Source organism: Eptatretus burgeri, chromosome 16 (assembly GCF_056783735.1).
Source record: "Eptatretus burgeri isolate ZD-2024b chromosome 16, Ebu_testis_v1, whole genome shotgun sequence".
Taxonomy (NCBI): domain Eukaryota; kingdom Metazoa; phylum Chordata; class Myxini; order Myxiniformes; family Myxinidae; genus Eptatretus; species Eptatretus burgeri.
Genome location: NC_140976.1, coordinates 66,243,370 through 66,263,429, shown reverse-complemented (window position 1 = coordinate 66,263,429; position 20,060 = coordinate 66,243,370). Strand labels below are relative to the sequence as shown.

The following is a 20,060-nucleotide window of genomic DNA, read 5'->3' as shown; positions in this document are numbered from 1 at the left end:
GTAGAATGAGGCAAAACGATGGAGGCGGTTTATCCTTTACAACCCAAAGATGGCGGTTCTTATCGCTCTGCCGCAAACGGGACGAGGAAGGTGACACGAATCGCTTTTCACTGAGTTAATGATGTTTATTTCTCTAACCAGAAATAATAAGACTCGGCAAGAGGAGGGATCCGGGGCGATTCGACGGGATGGTGGTGTGGGTTCGGGCGTGGGGAAAACACAGACAATTCCAATGAATATACAAATCTCAAACCCTCTAAGGCGCCAGGCACACACACACACACACACACACACACACACACACACACACACAAAACGTAGCTGGTCCTGGTGGTCAGGCTGGCCCGTGGTGCGGATGCAACAGTCCCTGGATTGGCGCCAGACGAGCTGGCGTTGCGCTCGTCAGGGGCAGGAGACACCGTGGTACTGTCGACCTCCTAGTGTCGGCCCAAGTCTGCTCACAGCCGCCAGGGAACCAGTTCTGGCGCCAAGTTGCGAGCAGGAGAGGGAGGCAGGTCCGCCCGCTGTTCGACCCCGTACTCAGAGCCAGCAGAACCCCAGAGCCAACCGAGCTGAAGCACGAAGCACAGCAAGGCATCGAGACACGATGAAAACCAGGATCGAATCAGCGCAACAACACAGCACGCTCCCAGCACAACAACCTCCACCAAAACAGTTTTTCTGTACCGATCTTCTTCCTCCTCGCCTTTTCCCCGAACAAAGCCTTTTTTATCCTCGAGTCCTCGTCACTTCCAATCCAGCCGTTTTTATTGGCCCTCCGCCGTCGCCTTCCGCCAATCGTGATCACGGGGCGGAGCCATCCGCAGCACTGTCCTGTGACGTCACGGCAAGCCTCCAGGGAATTCTAAAAGGGTTTACACAGACACACTTACACTATCCTGTCTCCCTGTCTAATTACGTGACAATTATCATTTCCCCCTTAAAGAAATGGACATTTACTAGACAACTTATCACCACTGAATTGCTACTTATTACATCGAGATCCTTGTAAACTCGAACAGCATGGCATACCTAATTAAACATCCTAATTACCCTTTGAATGCATACCCCCCTCAAACGTAACACTGCCCCCTCCTCTGGTACCGCAGCTCCTGCAAGGTATATCACAGGCGTTACCGTACCAGCCTTAACACTTACTGACTCACACCTAATTAACCTAACGAAATAAAGTAGGAGGGGCAATGGGCAGCGAGCCGCAGCTAACTTACCTATCCTGCTTAATGTACTACCCCCTTATGGCCTTATCCTCGCCTAAACAATCATTCATTTTTATTTTTTTTTCATTTTATTTTATCACATGAGAGCACTGAGCGAAGTTGCACTCCATCCTCTGGATCATCGCTCTTGCCCAACACTCTTCCAGTGATCTGGGGAGGGGAAACAAAAGGTTCCACAAAAACACAACACTTATACTTTACATTCCTACTCTAAGCCTTAACAACACTATTCACGGAATATTTACACTTGACCGCATCCCCCAGTGGATGCTAATAGACCCAGCGTTACCTGGGGAGCCAATTTTCAAATTTGCTTGCCCCAAAATTATGCGGACATCATGCCCTTGCTGCACATGTCAAGTTGTGCGGGATCGAGTGGGACTCACACATCTTCACAACACTCACACCATGGTCATCATCACATTTCTAGGTCATGGTCCCCATTTTAATGATGCAGGCTGAATCCCGTCATGGCCGTGGGGTGGGTTACCACAAGATGATGGGGGCATCTCAGGTGCAACCATGCCCACAGGTAAGCTTTAGTCCAACCCAGACGTTTCTCCGCCCCGCTCCCTTTGATTCCCACCCCCCCTGGTAACCATCAGCTCTAATCCCGTACAACACACTGGAAGGGGTCTCACTGGCTCCTCTGGCCTTCCTGGGTCGCCAAGGTCCTACCTGCCTTGGTTGCCCAACCAGACCCTCTCCCAGTTGCCTCCAGACACTGTCACCATTAGCCACCAGGGGTGAATCTCCTTGAAGGGGGTCGCAATTCCCGCTCACCGTGAGCCTCAGCAATCCCTGTGGACAAGCACATCATCCCCATCCACAAAACCCACATGACTCCCCCACCTCATCGGCCTTACATGTGACACCTGCATTTCTAACACTCACCGACCATGACCTTCCCCGTTACCACACCATGTCCAATAAAAAATCAACGTGTGCACCATACATTTCACTTCTTAACTTGAAACAACTCACACAGCACTTTTCCTCACCCGATCTACGCACCAGCCATTGGACAGCCACTCGTGCCCGCTTTGTTACCAATTACCCACTGTCCCTATTGTCACTCCAAAACCCAGCAGAACTTACAAACTCTCACCTTCAGCACATGGGGCAGGAGGCTGCCCGGGCCCAAGCTCCCGCACAGAAGCGGCCAATCTTCCCCTCACACGCTCTATCCAATCCGGAATATCCCGACCCATGTAAGAGCTCAATCGGTCACAATGGACGATCTGTGGGAGTGCGTGGCGGCCCATCTGGATTTTAAAAACTACATCGGTTACCTGTCGGAGTATCACACCGGGGCCCTTCCAGGGGGGGGGTGAGTTTCGGGCACACACCCTTCCTCCTCTGTGGCCGGAAGAGCCAAATGAGGTCTCCAGGGAGGAATCGGGGGACGCGTGTCCGAGAGTCATACCTCAATTTAGCACGCGAGGAAGCCAAACCTATTCGCTCCCTCGCAAAGTCATGAGCTTTCTCTATGCTCTTACGCATTTTGGAAGCATAACCCTCCGCCGAAGTCCATGTTGGGGTTTCAGGTGTCACGTCCTGCCACAAATCAACAGGGACCCGCATCTCCCGACCAAACATCAGCAAGGCAGGGGTGCAGCGCGTGGCCTCATGCTGCGCAGTCCTGTATGCCATCAGGACAAAGGGGAGATGTTCGTCCCAGTCCTGCTGATTCTGGGAGGTAAAGAGAGCTAACTGGGTGAGCAGAGTTTTATTAAACCTCTCCACCATCCCATCCGACTGTGGCCTTCGAGGAGTTGTCCGAGTCTTGTGAATTTGGAGGAGCTCGCACACTGAACGTAGGAGTTCAGACTCAAAGTTCCGGCCCTGGTCTGTGTGCAGCTCCCTCGGAGTTCCAAAACGGGTGAAGAATCCCTCCACTAGTGCTTGGGCAACCAGCCGTGCTTCCTGATTGGGCAATGCATAGGCCTCCGGCCATCTGGTAAAGTAGTCCATTGCCACCAGAATATACTTGTTGCCTCGGTGGGTGGTGGGTAGGGGCCCGACCACATCAACCGCTACCCTCTCAAGTGGTGCTCCTACATTATAAATTTGGAGGGGGGCCTTACGTGCGCATGGTGGTGTTTTCTTCCCCCGGCAGAGGTCGCACCAACGTACCCATTTTTGGATGTCGCTGCCCGAGTTCACCCAATAGAATCTCTGCCTCAATTTCGCTAGTGTTTTGGTTACACCTAAGTGTCCCATCGTTCGTGTTCCATGTACAAGCCCCATCACCTGTTCTCTCAATTTCGAAGGTACCACCAACAACCTGGAAGCATTTCCACTCGTTGGTAATTCCCACTCCCGGTACAAAATGTCATCCTTCAGCTGGAGCATCTGCCATTGTGCCCAATACGCCTTCACCTGCACTCCAAGCGAAGCAATTTCTTCCCACGCAGGCCGTTTTCCACCCTCTAGCAGAGGTGGCCCAAAACAGGGTCCTCCTTCTGTTCCTTTTTCCAGTCGACACTACCAAATTCAGGAGGTGGTTGTGGCAGAGTCCGACGGGTTACTCGGGCGGCACATAGGCATGCATCAATTTGTTCCTGCCCAATCAAATCCCTATTCTCTTGACGTTCACAAAATTTGCATTGGTGCTGCCAACAAGGTCGCCGAGAGAGAGCATCTGCGTTGGCATGTGTTTTGCCGGGCCGATGTTGCACAACAAAATTGTACTGCTGCAGTTTCTCAAGCCACCTTGCAATTTGGCCCTCCGGCTCCTTGAACCGAAGAAGCCATTGCAAGGAGGCATGATCAACCCGGATCACTAACTCCCTCCCGTACAGGTAAGGATGAAAGTGTCCAACTGCAGACAGCAAGGCCAATAATTCTTTGCGAGTGACACAATAATTTCGCTCGGGCTTTGACAGAGCCCTACTATAATAGGCAATCACTCGTTCGACACCTTGTTGGACTTGAGACAGGAGCGCCCCCAATCCTCCCTGACTAGCATCCGTGTCAAGGATGAACTGGCCAGTCTCGGCCGGATACGCCAAAACTGGGGCTTCTATCAGACGTTGTTTTAGGTGATTGAATGCTTTGGTGCAGTTTTCTGACCACACAAATTTAGCTCCCTTCTCTGTCAATTGGTGCAATGGTCTTGCAATACTTGCAAAATTTTCCACAAATTTCCTATAGTAAGAACAGAGGCCCAAAAATCCTCTGACCTCTCTTACATTTCTGGGGGTGGGCCACTCTTTTACTGCCGCTGCCTTCATTGGGTCTGTGGCCACACCGCTCTCATTCACCACGTGACCCAGATAAACGACCTCTTTCCTAAAAAATTCGCATTTCCCAGGGTTCAGTTTTAACCTAGCCCCCCTCAATCGCCTGAAAACCTCCACCAAATTTTTGGCAGCCTGCTCAAATGTGGGAGCGTGGACAAGAACGTCGTCTAAATAGATCAGGCATGTTTGCCATGGCAGCCCAATCAAAACGCGTTCCATCAGACGTTCAAATGTGGCGGGGGCATTGCACAATCCAAAAGGCATGACGACAAACTGCCAGAGGCCCTTCCCTGTGGTAAATGCTGTTTTCTCTCTCCCTTGTTGGTCCATTTCCACCTGCCAGTAGCCACTCTTCAAATCCAATGTAGTGAACCATTTTGAGCCGGAAATGGCATCGAGTGTATCATCAATACGTGGCAGGGGATACGAGTCCTTGAGCGTCACTTGATTGAGCTGGCGATAATCCACACAGAACCGAATGGTCCTGTCCTTCTTTCTCACCAACACAATGGGTGACACCCAAGGACTTACCGAGGGCTCAATAATTCTAGCCTCCTTCATCTTTTCCACCTGTTTTTCAGCCTCATTCCTCTTTGCAAGAGGTAGCCGTCGTGCAGGCTGTCGAACAGGTCGAGCCTCGCCAGTGTCAATTTGGTGCCTGACTAGACTCGTGCGTCCAAAATCCTCGGGAGAGAGAGAGAGAGAATACATCCACATTAGCACCAACCAAATTGTGCAATGACCTTACCTGGTCCACTGTTAACCCCTGTTCTGCTCGGTTTACCATGTCCCTTACTCCCTCTGGCCAATTTGTTTTTCCAAAATTTTGCCCCGACTCCGGCTGACCTGGCGAGTCTGTGGTTCCATCCCCTCTGGTGATCTCCACTACACTGCTACACTTTGCTATAACAGCTCCGCCCCTCACTGTGTGAGGGCTGTCAGACAGGTTGAGCAACCGAACCACTACCATGGGCTGATGTGTATCCACGAGTGTACGACCCACCATCAATCCTGCAGTTTCCCCCAAGCTCCACAGCTCCACCATCCTGAGCTGGCCCACGTGATTGGTTCTTGCCGATATCCGGGCCAACACCACGGTCTCAGACCTGGGGGCCACGGTCACGGTGCGCGACATCTACAGTCGCGCCCCCTGCGCCTCCTCGACTTCCCCCAGTCCCTCCAACCGTAGCTTTTCAGTCCCTAGCCACATGTGACCCTGCCCCAGGTCTAGTTGGCAGTCATGTTCCACAAGGAAACTCAACCCCAGAAGGCATCGGTCACACACTTCTGCCACCCACACCACCGCATCGACCTCTAGGCTGCCAACTCCATCCTCACAACCCCACGACCCATTATCGGCGTCGTTGCTCCCGTCGCCAGTTGGAGACTGTGTCCTGCTAGTCTATCGATTTTGCCCCAACCTCCAACACTTTGGTCCAACACGAGCGGGCTTATAACGGTATCACTTGCACCCGTGTCCACCACTGCTTCACAAAACTCTCCCTCTATCTTTACCCTTACCCGCAAATTCCCCACACCAATTTTCCCACAATTCACTATTTTCACCAAGGGAGGGCACTTCGCCACAATCTCACCAGCCAAGCATGGCCCTGTATGCTCAGCCCGATATAGTTTCCGCGACCCCGACAGTGATCTCCGGACTCGACCTAGGTAAGGGCACCTCGGATAGACCTGGCGGTTCAGCAGGAGGATTCATCCTCTCTGGGCTTGAAAGTCTATTGGAGGGTCTCTCCATCGCCGGGTACCGGCAATATCGTTGCATGTGTCTTCTTCGCCCGCACCGGAAACAACTCCCCATAAAAGGCCCCCGTGGGTATCGGTGTAATGTCTCTTCCGGTTCCGGACCCCCTCGGCCATAATCCAATTGCTCTATTGGCTGGGCTGGACCCCGCCGCTTTGGCGCACCAACTACCGAATTACCTCTTATCAAACTTGACAGTTTCTGGCAAATTTCCTGTAACATTTGGGTAATGCCAATTTCTCCCAGCCCCTCTCCTTGACCCTGAATCTCCGCCTGTCGGACCGTCACCGATGGCCTCTCTGGCACCCGACCCGGCCGCCTCCACGAGGCCAGCCTGGCTGCGCACTCAGCCGCTCGGTGAACGGTGGGTGGATCCTGAAGCTCCACTCGCGCTCGGACCTCAAGGTCAGGAAGAGCAGCTAAAAATTTCTCTAGTGCCAGTCTGTCCCATGCCTCCACTGTAAGGTCCCGATACGCGATCCTGACTGATTGGTAAATGTCCTGTGCCAGCTCCTGCACTGTCTCACCTGGCTTTAATCTGCGGTGCTGGAGCTGGGCCTGCACCAGATCACAGTTCGCTGCGAACCCAAACCGACGGCTCAACGCCTCGCAAATGTGGGAGCTGGTCAACATCCCTGTTGACATTTGAGGATATATATATATATATATATATATATATATATATATATATATATATATATATATATATATATATATATATATATATATCCTTCAATAAAACGGCTGTGTATTCCAAAGATACAGAAGTGTTGATTTTATCTCCAGGTCACACAGAATTCACAGTTCCAATTAAAATAAAATTTTATAAAGAAAGGCATATCGTTTGTATGAGAAAAAAACAATGGGGATATGATATGAATGATTTAGGGTATAATTGGTCATTTAAAATTGACCTAGAACACCTGGAACAATTAAATCAGTCTTGTAAAGGAAGAATATTATCCACTTAGTGCCGAGAATGAGTTTTGTGGAAGCACGATTAGCAAACAACAAATAAAAGAATTTAATAAGGGTAAAATCAATAATGGTTTTGCCATAGTTTATATCATGAAAACACAAAGAACAGGATTATATATATATATATATATATATATATATATATATATATATATATATATATATATATATATATATATATATATATATGTTGTTCGTCTTTCGGCTGCTCCCGTTAGGGGGTCGCCACAGCGGATCATCCATTATGATCCGCATACTGATTTGGCACAGGTTTTACGCCGGATGCCCTTCCTGACGCAACCCTGGTCGCCTCTTACGACACAGGGATCAGGATTTGGGTTTCGCCATGATTCCGGGCTGCTCCACACCCTGTCCAGTGCAGAGCCCCTGTCCTCAAGCGATCCTCCAACCCAAGCCTCCAAGTAGCCGGATTACAGGCGCACGCCACTACGCCCGGTTATATATATATATATATATATATATATATATATATATATATATATATATATATATATATATATATATATATATATATATATATATATATATATATATATATATATATATATATATATATATATATATATATATATATATATATATATATATATATATATATATATATATATATATACATATATATACACATATATACATATATATACACATATATACATATATACATACATACATACATACATACATACATATATACATATATATATATATATATATATATATATTTTAAGGAAATACAAAATGATTTAACGATGGGAAGATGGGGAGGTATTTCCTGTCATTATATTAATCTGTCATATATTTCTAATACATAAATGACAGCAAGGAGGCTTCAATAAAATTATCCTTTCTGTGTACAAGCATACCTTCAAGAAAAGGGTATTCGGTATTTTAATAAATATGTTCTACAACATAAGAATGATGTATTTTCAATTAAAGATTGTCTTTATACTGATGTTAATAAACCAACAACTTTGGATTTAATTAAAATGTTAAATAATGAAAAAAATTTTAAGTTAAGAAAACGCAAGGCTCTTTTTGAAATTCAGAAGAAATTTTATTGGCTTCCTGTTGTAAAAAAAAAGGAATAACAAGAAATCCTGATGAATATATGTATGATATTCTATGGGGTGAAAGTGATTCAAGGATAGTAAGGGATGAGGAAGGAGTTGAAGAAACTGACACAAGAGAGAAGGAGGAGAAGGAGAAGAGAGAGAAGGAGGAGAAGGAGAAGAGAAAGAAGGAAGAGAGGAAGAGCGGGAGAGAGAGGGGGGGAGAGAGAGAGAGAGAGAGAGAGAGAGAGAGAGAGAGAGAGAGAGAGAGAGAGAGAGAGAGAGAGAGAGAGAGAGAGAGAGAGAGAGAGGCAAGGGAGAAGAGAGAGAGAGAGAGAGAGGCAAGGGAGAAGAGAGAGAGAGAGAGAGGTAAGGGAGAAGAGAGAGGCAAGGGAGAAGAGAGAGAGGCAAGGGAGAAGAGAGAGAAGGAGACGAGGGAGAAGAGAGAGAAGGAGGCAAGGGAGAGGGAGGAAAGTGAGAGAATAAATAAATATAAAAATATGGAAACCAGTGAGATTTTTTAAAAGATCGAAGGTATTACAGAAAATAAATCAATCTCAACGCACTGAGGAGGAAAACAAAGAATTGGCAAGTCTATTAGAAATATTTGCATCAAGAGTATTAACATCAGTTTCAGGGAGAAGATTTAAACGAGAAAGTGGAGATAAAGAAGAGAAAGAAGGAAAAGATTATATTATTGATGATGTTGGTGTAATTGACTTTGATTAAAGTTTTACATTTTTACAATTGCACCGAGTTTGAAATGTCCCGAAATGGCGACAATTGACGGAAATACCCGAGTATTTCAATGGAAATTTGTGAAACTAATGTGTTATATATGTGAAAACCATTGAATTTATTGCTTCACGGAAAAAAAAAAAACAAGAAACGCACCCTCTCATGCACGAACGACCGAAAGACGTCATTTCCGCCCACCATCGCATTTCGCTCCGAAAGACGTCATTTCCGCCGACCATTGCATTTCGCGCCGAAAGACGTCATTTCCGCCCACCATCGCATTTCACGCCGATCGCCGAACGCTGAAAGCTAAGTTCTTCTTATTTTACATCATTATTTTGTGGCCTCCTGCCACGCTGTATCGAACGATTTCATTCCTTCTGTTATATATAAAGGTACTTATCACAATAATAACAAGATTTTTACATTTCAAATATTAAGTCCGCTTTTTAATTGTTTTTAAACAGAAAAAGCATTAATTGCATATTTTAACATTAGTGTACTCATTTGCTTCACCACACGCGCTGTATTGAAGGATTTCACTTGTTTTTTCTTAAATAAATGGAGGAGAGAGTGAAGACATTTCTCAGGATTCTTTATGTTTTTAAAATTAAGATTCAAATGTGCATGTTGGAAACTAAAAAAGTTTTCGCACTCTGTCGGAATTTTTCTCATAAATAAATGAGTTATTGTTTCAAATGTAAAAAGAAAACTAATACTAAAAATATACCATATTTTAAAAGTAAAAATAACAGGGTTATACAAAAAGGCATATGTTCGGTGTGTGGCTCTAAAAATAGTAAATTCATCTCCAAACACAAATGTGGGGGAGATATGCAAAAGTTTTTATCAGGAAGTAAATTTACAACTACTGGAATACCAGGGGAATTACATCTACCAGGGTATTCTTTCTGTGGTCCGAGAACAAACTTGAATAAAAGATTAGATGAGGATGACAATCCTAAACCGTGGAGAAAACCTATCAATGGGGTTGATGAAGTGTGCATGAGGCACGATATTGATTATGTAAATAGCACAACATTGAAAGAAAAACATGAAGCCGATGGAGAAATGTTGTATAATTTGTCTCTGATACAAAATCCAACCTTGAGAGAAAAAATTGATAGGTTCATCGTGAAGAAGATGTTCAGTGCTAAATTGAAACTTGGGCTTGGAAATTCAAAAAAACTTATAGGCTCTAATGATGTCATTAAGATTGAAGAGCAATTAGCTGATGAATTACATAAACCAATAATCCCAAAGTTTCAGAGAAGGAAGGTTTATTCCAAGGAAGTTGATTATATCTGGTCCACTGATTTGATTGAACTCAAGTATGATAAGGGGTACAAGTATGCTTTATCCGTTATTGATTTGAGTAGATATGCGTGGGTTGTCCCTTTGAAAAAAAAACAGGTAATACCCTTATGTTAGCTTTCCAACAGATATTCAATAAAAGTAAGAGAAAACCTAAAAAAAAATTGTGGACTGATGAGGGTACAGAGTTCGCCAACAAAACATTTATGAATTTTCTTTAAAATAATAACATTATATTATACAGCACCTTTAATAAAGGAAAAGTGGTTGTGATTGAGCGATTCAATCGCACTTTAAAAGAGAGACTATATAAAAAATTCACTCAACTCGGTTCTCAACAATGGTTATCTTTAATTCAGGACATTGTAGATAAGTATAATGATACGATTCACACCTCAATGAATACTAAACCATCAGAAACATTAACAAAACTAGAATATGAAAAAGAGATTAATGTTCGAAAGCCTAAGTTCAAAGTTGGTGATATAGTAAGAATATACAGGTGGAAATCTCATTTTGAAAAAGGTTATATTAAGCGATGGACAAATGAACTTTTTTAAATCGTTGATGTAATAGATACAGTTCCTTGGACTTATAAGGTATATTATTTAGAAGGGGAAGAGATTTTAGGTTCATTTTATTCACAGGTATTACAAAAGACAAGGATCGATTGAAAAAAACCCTTGGACTTACAAATTATGTGATTTAAAGGGGGAAGAGATTTTAGGTTCATTTTATTCACAGGAATTACAAGACAAAAATAAATTGAAAAAAAAAATTTTTGGACACCACCCCTTTTTAATTCCACCCACACAAGCCACACACACACAAGCTCCACCCACAAAAGCCCCACATCCAAAAGCCGCATCCACACAATCCCCACACCCACACAAGCCACACCCACACAAGCCCCACCCATACAAGCTCCACCCACGCAAATACCACCCACGCAAACACCACCTATATAAGCCACATCCACATCCATCATATCCACATAATTAGTGCTTAGTTAATTAGTTCCCCACACACACCATGTTTATTTAATGAAAGAAATTTGCTCCACCCACACAAACCCCATACACACAAGCTCCACCCACACAAGCCCCACCCATCCACACAAGCTCCACCCACACAAACCCCACCCACCCACACAAATCCCATACACATAAACTCCACACACACAAGCCCAACCCCACACAAGCTCCACCCACACAAGCCCCACCCACCCACACAAACCCCACCCACCCACACAAGCTCCACCCACCCACACAAGCCCCACCCACCCACATAAGCACCACCCCCTGTGCACCCCCACCTTTTACCCACCACCCCCCACCCTTCCCCACACACACACGGGGAGAGGAGAGGGATGAGGGGGGGTGGTGGGTCATTGGGGGAGCGCACCTTCCCCCCACCTCCCCCTTTCTCCTTTACATCTCCTTTATTCTTTTCGTGTAATTCAAAATCAGATAATTATAAGGAAAGCATTGAAATTAAACAAAAGTAATAACATTGAACAAAATCTTCTTTTGCAGCAGTCTGATGGTTTGTTTTGGTTTTGAAACTCGATCAACATATTCTGTTCAAAACAAAGAGTGAAGAACAATTAGGGTATATAAAGATGATTACATTATGATATTAATAAAATAATTATAATAAATATAACATTTACCTCCAGAAGATAGAGTGTCGTGTCAGATTCCTCCAGAAGATTAAGTTGTGTGTTTGGTTCATCCAGACTTAAAAACTGTTTAAACTTAAAAACAAAATAAAAAAAATAAAATGAGTCAAAGACAGAGACAGAGACAGAGACACACACACACACACACACACACACACACACACACACACACACACACACACACACACACACACACACACACACACACACACACACACACACAGGCACACACACACATGCACACACATATACACACATATCTTCTTCTTTCGGCTGCTCCCGTTTGGGGTCGCCACAACGGATCATCCGTATGATCTGCATAGTGATTTGGCACATGTTTTACGCCGGATGCCCCTCCTGACGCAACCCTGGTCGCCTCTTACAACACAGGGATATGGTACACCTATTTTAACCGGGGTATACACTGGCCCAGTACACTGGTACTCATTTCGCCGACCTCGGAAGGATGACAGGCTGAGTCAATCCCCTGGTGTATTAATTCAGTGGCCCAACGGGGCTTGAACTCAGGACCTTTTGGATCCCAAGCCGCTGCCCTAACCACTGCGCCAACACCAGGCTACACATATACACACATATATATACACACAAATACACACACAAACACACCACACATGCACATATATATATATATATATATATATATATATATATATATATATATATATATATCACACAAAGATATACACACACACATGCACAAACAGAAATACACACACACACACGGAGACAGAGACAGAGCGATAATTTCTCACCTTGGACTCGGGTCATTCAAGATCAAAGGACGTGAGAGAATTTCTTGCCATCCAAGAGAAATATCATTCAGTTCATTTCAAAACGAACAAATGTCTTCAAGGAAGTCGTTCATTTTTATCCACTCATCGTGTAATTCAAATAAATCATTTTCATCATCAGTTATCAACGATGTTCTTATTGGGGACAACCTGTTAGAAAAAAACATACAATAATTATTGGTTGTATAGTGATTTAATTCTGTTTTAAACAACAAATCATGAATTGGGTTGAGAATGTCACCTGTCATCTTGTGAAAACGATTGATCTGCAAGGTTGTAGTAATAATCCGAACGCTTCATATTCGAAATAAAACACGCTCGGCACACAAGTTGGTTTAAATAAGCAACTTGATGACGTAATGGGAAATTACAGAACAATGGTGTTTTTCAGGGTGTGTCCCACATAGGAAATGACTTCGGAATTTTTTTGGCTTGGTTCGGGCGAGGCAGCTTGGCTGACTTCAAACTGACTCATTTTACCATGAAAATGAAACATCTTGCTTTGAATGATTTTGATAAAACCTACGTTTAAAAGCTGTATTTAGCTAAACCTTGTTCTGTTAGTGTTCTGATGATTTAAGATATAACCATGAGAGACATGGGTACAGAATACTTCCTCATTTTCACAGCACGACTGTGCTCTTAAAAGCACTTCCCCATTTTACAAAACCGAAGGAGGAATAACCTTTTCTTTCATGCTTGAAGAGATAAAGTGAATATATTCGATGGTGACGAATGTAATAGGAAAATTAAGTTATTCCCTGAAGTAGAATATGGACATATATACGTTGGTTCGCTCTTTCAGTGGAATGAAAATATGAAAGGGAAGAAGTGCTTTGATCAGTAAGTCTCAATTTTACATTTGCTTGTATGGGAGGGGGAGGAAATCGATCTCAATTTACATTTGCTTGTGTGGGAGGGAAGGGGATAGGTGGGGAGAAAATGAGTCTCCTATTTTGGGCTTTTGGAGATTGAGTCAGAAAGTTTTTCCCTTTTTCACCATTCATTTGAATGGAAGTCCCAGAAACCCCATTTATCCTCTACTAACACCTAAGAAGCTAAAACCGATGTCAGGAAATTGCAACAAATGAACACTATAAGGAAGCTGATGACCTTGGTGACCTCTTTATTATATTAAGGATTCAGGTGATTGAGAAGAAAGTTCTGTCAAGAGGAACATCTGAAACAAACTCAAAAACAAACTAAAACTAGAACGGGCACTCAGTAGAGCGCATACCTTCGCCGCCGCAACTTTTTTCCGGGCACATTTGAAAAACGTCATTTTAAAACGTCCATGCCGTCACAACCGTCAGTCCGATTGATGTCAAATTTGGTGTGTAACCTCCTTGAAGGGAGTCCAACAAAATGGAATGAGAAACACTGAAAAATTAAAAAGTTGAAAAATGACGTCATCTTTTGACGTCATTTTGACGCACTTCCGGGGACGTCACGTCCAATCGGGGACTACCATTCTGAAAGCTCGGAGTTCACTGAACGTTTTAACGTTGGTTTCATGTCAATAGCTTTATAAGATCTGAAGCTATGCCTACAAGTATATTTTGACCTTGAGTGTGACCTTGACCTTGACTACAGAGTTAATTGGCAAAACCTGTACATCATTAAACAGATATTTTGGTACTGATCCTAATGCCTGGATTTGGGAGACTTTGCTTTATAAATTATATAGATATTTGAATGTAAAATATCAGGACATTTTAGCCACAATTGAAAAACGTCATGTTCAAACGTCAATGACGTCATAACGGTCAGTCCGATCGAAGTCAAATTTGGTGTGTGACGTCCTTAAGGTAAGTCCTACAAAACGGTATGATCAAAACTGATGAGATCGAAAATTGAAAATTTACGTCATCTTGTGACGTCATTTAGACGCACTTCCGATGACGTTACGTCAAATCCGACACTACATATCCGAAAGGTATCTCGTCATGGAACAATATGGCAGTGGTTGCATGTCGATAGCTGTATTATGAAGGAAGTTATGCTCAAAAGAGTGTTTTTGACCTTTTCATGACCTTGACCTTGACCTTTGACCCAATCACTCCCAAAATCTAATCAAATCGTCCTTGGATACTCACGAATCATCCCACCAAATTTCATGCAATTCGGTTTAATACTTTCTGAGTTATGCGAATAGCAAACCAACACACATATTCACAAATAAATAAATACACAGCGACCAAAACATAACCTTTCGCAGAATGCGAAGGTAAATATAATTTTAGGTGAATGTGTCAATGGATATGCCTCCCCAAGCATTAGATATCAACCCACTGTTAGGTTTGATCTCATTTTAAGAGATTTAAGAGATTTAAGAGAGGTAGAGAGAGAGAGAGAGAGAGAGAGAGAGAGAGAGAGAGAGAGAGAGAGAGAGAGAGAGAGAGACAGACAGACAGACAGACAGACAGACAGACAGACAGACAGACAGACAGACAGACAGACAGACAGACAGACAGAGACAGAATTTCAGATACTTCTAACTCAAGCTATGGTCCGCAAGATTATTTTCAAAGGGCACATCTCCCTGATCTGGAAAAACCTAGCCAGTCGAATTCCAGTAGAGAGCACTTATGGGGTTTTTTAAACCAGAGAAGGGGAGATATGACCTTTGAGCTGTTCAAGCCAAAAATGACTTGGTTCATCTTTGTTTTATAGTCCATACTTCTACCAAGTTTGAGTAAAGTCCCTTTCGCGGTTCACAAGTTATTGTGCCAATAAATATTCTCAATTAATGGGATTAAACCTGAGACCTTTGACCTTTTGAACCCAAACTCTAAACGCCATCCAGCGACAGTTCATGCTTCTGCCAAGTTTGATTGAAATTCCTTCATTTGTTCACAGGTTATTGTGAAAACAAAAATCCGATAACATACGGACGGACAGAGCGAAAATGTCATGCCTCCGGCCTTCAGCTGTGAATGCATAATGAATCAAAAATGCGAAGTGGTGCGCTATGATCTTCGAAGTAAAGAGGGAGTACTGAGGCTCTTCGGCTGAAAAGGATAGCTCAGAGGTAGCGCACCTGCCTTTAAACTGTTGAATCTTGACTTGAAGCTCAGCCTGACTAAAAATGTTCGCCCTGGTGATTCCTTGGCAGGTTACTGCATCAAAGAGTGTAATGTCCTTCAAAGGAGGCTGTTCTGTCTGTTGGCATAAGCACTGGTGGATGTTAAAGGCCCCACAGTACCTTTTGGAGAGTGGACTATTCCCTACCAGCAACCTGGTGAAGGGCAAAATCAGCAGCACCCTGAAATTGAGTAGCAACCTGTCCAGGGATAATTCTCAGCAACGGAAAAAGTTTCTGACTGCTTGTGTGGCCCAAGAGGAGCCAGGAGCAACAACAATTAAAATCTGTAACAACAATCTCATCCATCCATTTCGGGTGATTGCATATAAACATTCCACTTCTCTTTTTGAACTTTGATATGCACTAGTTATCACCATGCTTGAACCCATGCAGCAGTGATGTGGCAAATGTAATGAAAGTGCCTTCAAAACACTGCTGGCTAAAGAAAAATGACAAAACAGAATGGCTGATTTGATCACATCCTCTGCCTTTGCAGATCCTTTGCTAAACCACCAAGGCAAGTGCAGATGATATGTGAGAGCATCATGGTAATCCGTGGATATCGTGAGGTCAACTGGAAGGCGGCAAAGGCCATGATGGCCGAGCCAAACTTTCTGCGCTTGCTCGTGGACATGGATTGTGACTCCATCACACAGAACCAAGTCAAGGTCGTGAAAGGTGAAAACATTCCCAAGCCCCAATTTAATTGGTTTAATCACAATTTTCATTCTGCATTATCATTAAAAAGGGAAACTAATTTTATTCTTCACAACTTTGGAAAACTGGTTTCAAATGTGTTTGATTTCAAGGAAGAATTTGCTCCTTAAATCTTTATGAGGTTACTTATTCGAGAAACCTTTCTGAAAAGACAGGTTTGAAGTCAGGTGGATGTTTTTTATTTTTTTGGGGGGGAGGGTTCATGATAATTTCAAGTTAATCTAATTGAAGACAAAGTATACCTCCAGGAGACTAAATAGTGAAATTCCTGTGCTGTGCTTGGATTTCCAACTGGATGTAGGTGTGCTAGACAAGCTTGGTACAACTGCCAAGGATATGGCATCCATCAGCAAGGCTGGTGCTGGTATGCTGCGGTTTGTGGAGGCGGTCGTGGCCTACTGCGACCTTTCAAAGGAGATCAAACCAAAAAGAGACAAGGTGATAAGGACACACACACATGCAATCATGCAAAATGTCTGTATTCACAAAATTAATCGACACTCTGTGATGCCTGCAACTCGCATGGCCTTTTGCATGTGGACAGATGGCATGGCTCGAGAGAGAATACAAGCGGAGTGGACAGCAGCTCGAGAGCATACAGATAACGGTGGACATGCTGCAGACGGAGCAGGACCGTATGGGTGATCGTTATGAGATAGCATTGAAAGAGGAGGTGCGACTGAAGGAAGAAACGCAGTTGATGGAGACGCGTCTTGATGCTGCGGAAAAACTCTTTTCTGGCCTCAGTTCAGAAAATGCAAGGGAAGTTGTACAAAGCCATTGTTTTTACCTTCGTCATTGAAGGTGGATGGAGGTTATGTTTTCACTCCGATTTGTCTGTGAGCAGGATATCTCAAAAGGTTACAGACTGATTCGGACAAAACTCGGTGGATTGGTTGGAAGTGTGATAAGGACGAATTGATTAGATTTTGGTGAAGATCCGGATTCTCAATTTTTTTTTTTAATATTCGAAGTGATTCTTCATCATTGAGAAATTGGATCAAAAATGACATTTAGCACAATATCAGTGGGATAAAATTGTACACTGTTCAGCCTGGTGGAGGTATGTACTCTTCCAAGTGCCGTTCTTGTTCATAACTGTTAACATTTTCAAATGCATTTCTCTTTTTATGTCTTCCTCAAGTTATTGGATCATGCCCTTAATGGTGGGTTAGACTTAGACTTGGCTAAGAGCACTTTAGGTTAGGATGATGGCAGTGACCCATGCACTTCTCTGAGTTGTTATCACTTTGCTTCCTTTCACAATGGGTGTTCAAAAGCATTCTGCTCCATTTTGTACTGTGGCAGATGGCACAAAGAACTCGAGGAGCAGTGCACCCGGCAACGCCTCCTCGTCGGCAACTGCCTGCTCACGGCTGCTTTCATCGCCTATCAGGGACCGTTCACCTGGGAGTTCCGAAGCAAAATGTCCAGGGAGTGGGAAAACGATGCTGAGTCCAGAAGAATCCCATTTAGTCAGCCTTTTCAGCCAGAGACTTTGCTTTCCGACAATGTGGAGACTGCCAGGTTTGGCATCAAATTTTTAACCTCCGCCATCTTCGAAGATGGATGGAGGTTACTGTTTTCACCCCTTTCTGTTTGCTTGTTTGTTTGTTTGTGTACAGTATTACAGAAAAACTCCTCGACGGATTTCGACGAAACTTGGTGGGGGGGGAAGGGTTAGGTATGGTCCAAGGATCATGCCATTAAATTTTGGACTTGGTCCCCCCCCCCCAAAAAAAATTGAGAAAATAAAAAAAAAAAATTTGCATTTCTATATGTTTTAAGTGATTTCCAACCTCCCCCCCCAAATTTTTTTTTTACCCCCCCCCCAAAAATAGAGAATTTTTTTTTTTGCATTTCTACGTTTTAAATGATTTCCAACCCCTCCCCCAAAAAAATTGTTAGAGAATTTTTTTTTTTACATTTCTACATGTTTTAAGTGATTTCCAACCACCACCCCCCCCAAAAAAAAATTGTTACCCCCACCCAAAAAAAGAGAAGTTTTTTTTTTGCATTTCTACATGTGTTAAGTGATTTCCAACCCCCCCCCAAAAAAAATGTTGGAGAAAATTTTTTTTTTGCATTTCTACATATTTTAAGTGATTTCCAACCCCTTCCCCCAAAATTGTTTGAGAAAATTTTTTTATTTTTTTTTGCATTTTTACGTTTTAAGTGATTTCCAACCCCCCCACCTCTAAAAGAAAAATTTTTTTTTTGCATTTCTACATGTGTTAAGTGATTTCCAATCCCCCCCCAAAAAAAATTGTTAGAGAAAAAAAAATTTTTGCAACTTTTTTTTCAACAAAATTTCGAATTTTTATTTTTGCATTTTTACAGGTTTTAAGTGATTTAAAAATCACTTTAAAATGTTGGAGAAAAGAACTATAACTCTGTCAGCACTGTTGACATCATATTTAATGAATAAGATATAAGGTTCACTTGAGTGACCCAGCAGTATTGGCAGCGGAGGTTTTGCACTCTCCCGAGTGCTCCCCCTCTAGTTTTTCCTGTTTTTGTGAAATGTGAAAATCCATCACACAAACAAAAGTTGGTTGCTTTTTTCCCTCTCCTTTTTGTTCCTGCTCTAGGTGGGTATCACAAGGCCTTCCTCCGGATGAGCTGTCCAGGCAAAATGGTGCGCTGGTAGCGTACGGAAGCCGCGTTCCCCTTTGCATTGACCCTCAGCAGCAAGCTCTGCAATGGATCCTTTGTCGGGAAGCAAACAATAACCTAAAGGCAGGTATTCTCTCAGGACTTGGATTTGGGAGAGCTGAAAGCAACATTGAGATGAAGTTCCAAGGGGGATTTCAAGAGAATATTGGCAATATTTATGATAGTATTGATTGTAGTATTATTTGTGGCAAATGTGCTACAATCAAGTACAGTCTGCATTGGCCAGGCTAATTTTCAAACCAACAGAATGTATAAAATGTGAGCTGGAGCATGGAGTAAGGGAAATCATCCTCAATGGTAAAACGATTTCTGTGCATGAGGCAAAGGGGAAGCATGGAAAAGTAAATTGTTTGGAGTGTCGACTAAAAACTGTACAACAGTCCACAAAGTACTGCCTCAGTAGAAACGCAATGCAGATCGACACCGTTGTCAGAATTTCAGACAATTAAGAGGCTGGATCAGGTTCAACAAGAACAGCATAACATTACAACTTGCTCCTTGAAACATGATTCTGAAAAGAAGAAGAAGAAGAAGAAGAAGAAGAAGAAGAAGAAGAAGAAGAAGAAGAAGAAGAAGAAGAAGAAGAAGAAGAAGAAGAAGAAGAAGAAGAAGAAGAAGAAGAAGAAGAAGAAGAAGGTATATACTTTGGGCCCTCAAAGGTGAAAGTAAACCTTATTTTCAGGTTGCTGAAATTAAATTGCATTGTTACCATGCGCTCGCCAAGAGAAAAGCAGGGTTAAGCGA

The 20,060-nt window shown here is 43.2% G+C and overlaps 1 protein-coding gene and 1 long non-coding RNA gene across 2 annotated transcripts in view; one reads left to right on the top strand and one right to left on the bottom strand.

Annotated features, from left to right (window-relative positions):
- LOC147011247 (dynein axonemal heavy chain 10-like) overlaps positions 1-20,060 on the top strand; it is a 147,580-nt gene that overhangs the window by 115,205 nt on the left and 12,315 nt on the right. The window contains exons 42-46 of the mRNA XM_085859696.1: positions 16,420-16,601; positions 16,942-17,078; positions 17,185-17,399; positions 17,946-18,167; positions 19,232-19,379. Of these exons, the coding sequence (XP_085715822.1) occupies positions 16,420-16,601; positions 16,942-17,078; positions 17,185-17,399; positions 17,946-18,167; positions 19,232-19,379 (904 nt within the window). The remainder of the gene's footprint in view (positions 1-16,419; positions 16,602-16,941; positions 17,079-17,184; positions 17,400-17,945; positions 18,168-19,231; positions 19,380-20,060) is intronic.
- LOC147011248 (uncharacterized) lies at positions 11,757-15,038 on the bottom strand. The gene is made up of 3 exons (XR_015052425.1): positions 12,800-15,038; positions 12,018-12,101; positions 11,757-11,924 (listed from the first exon to the last, which is right to left on the bottom strand). It is a non-coding gene; the product is annotated as an uncharacterized LOC147011248 (long non-coding RNA).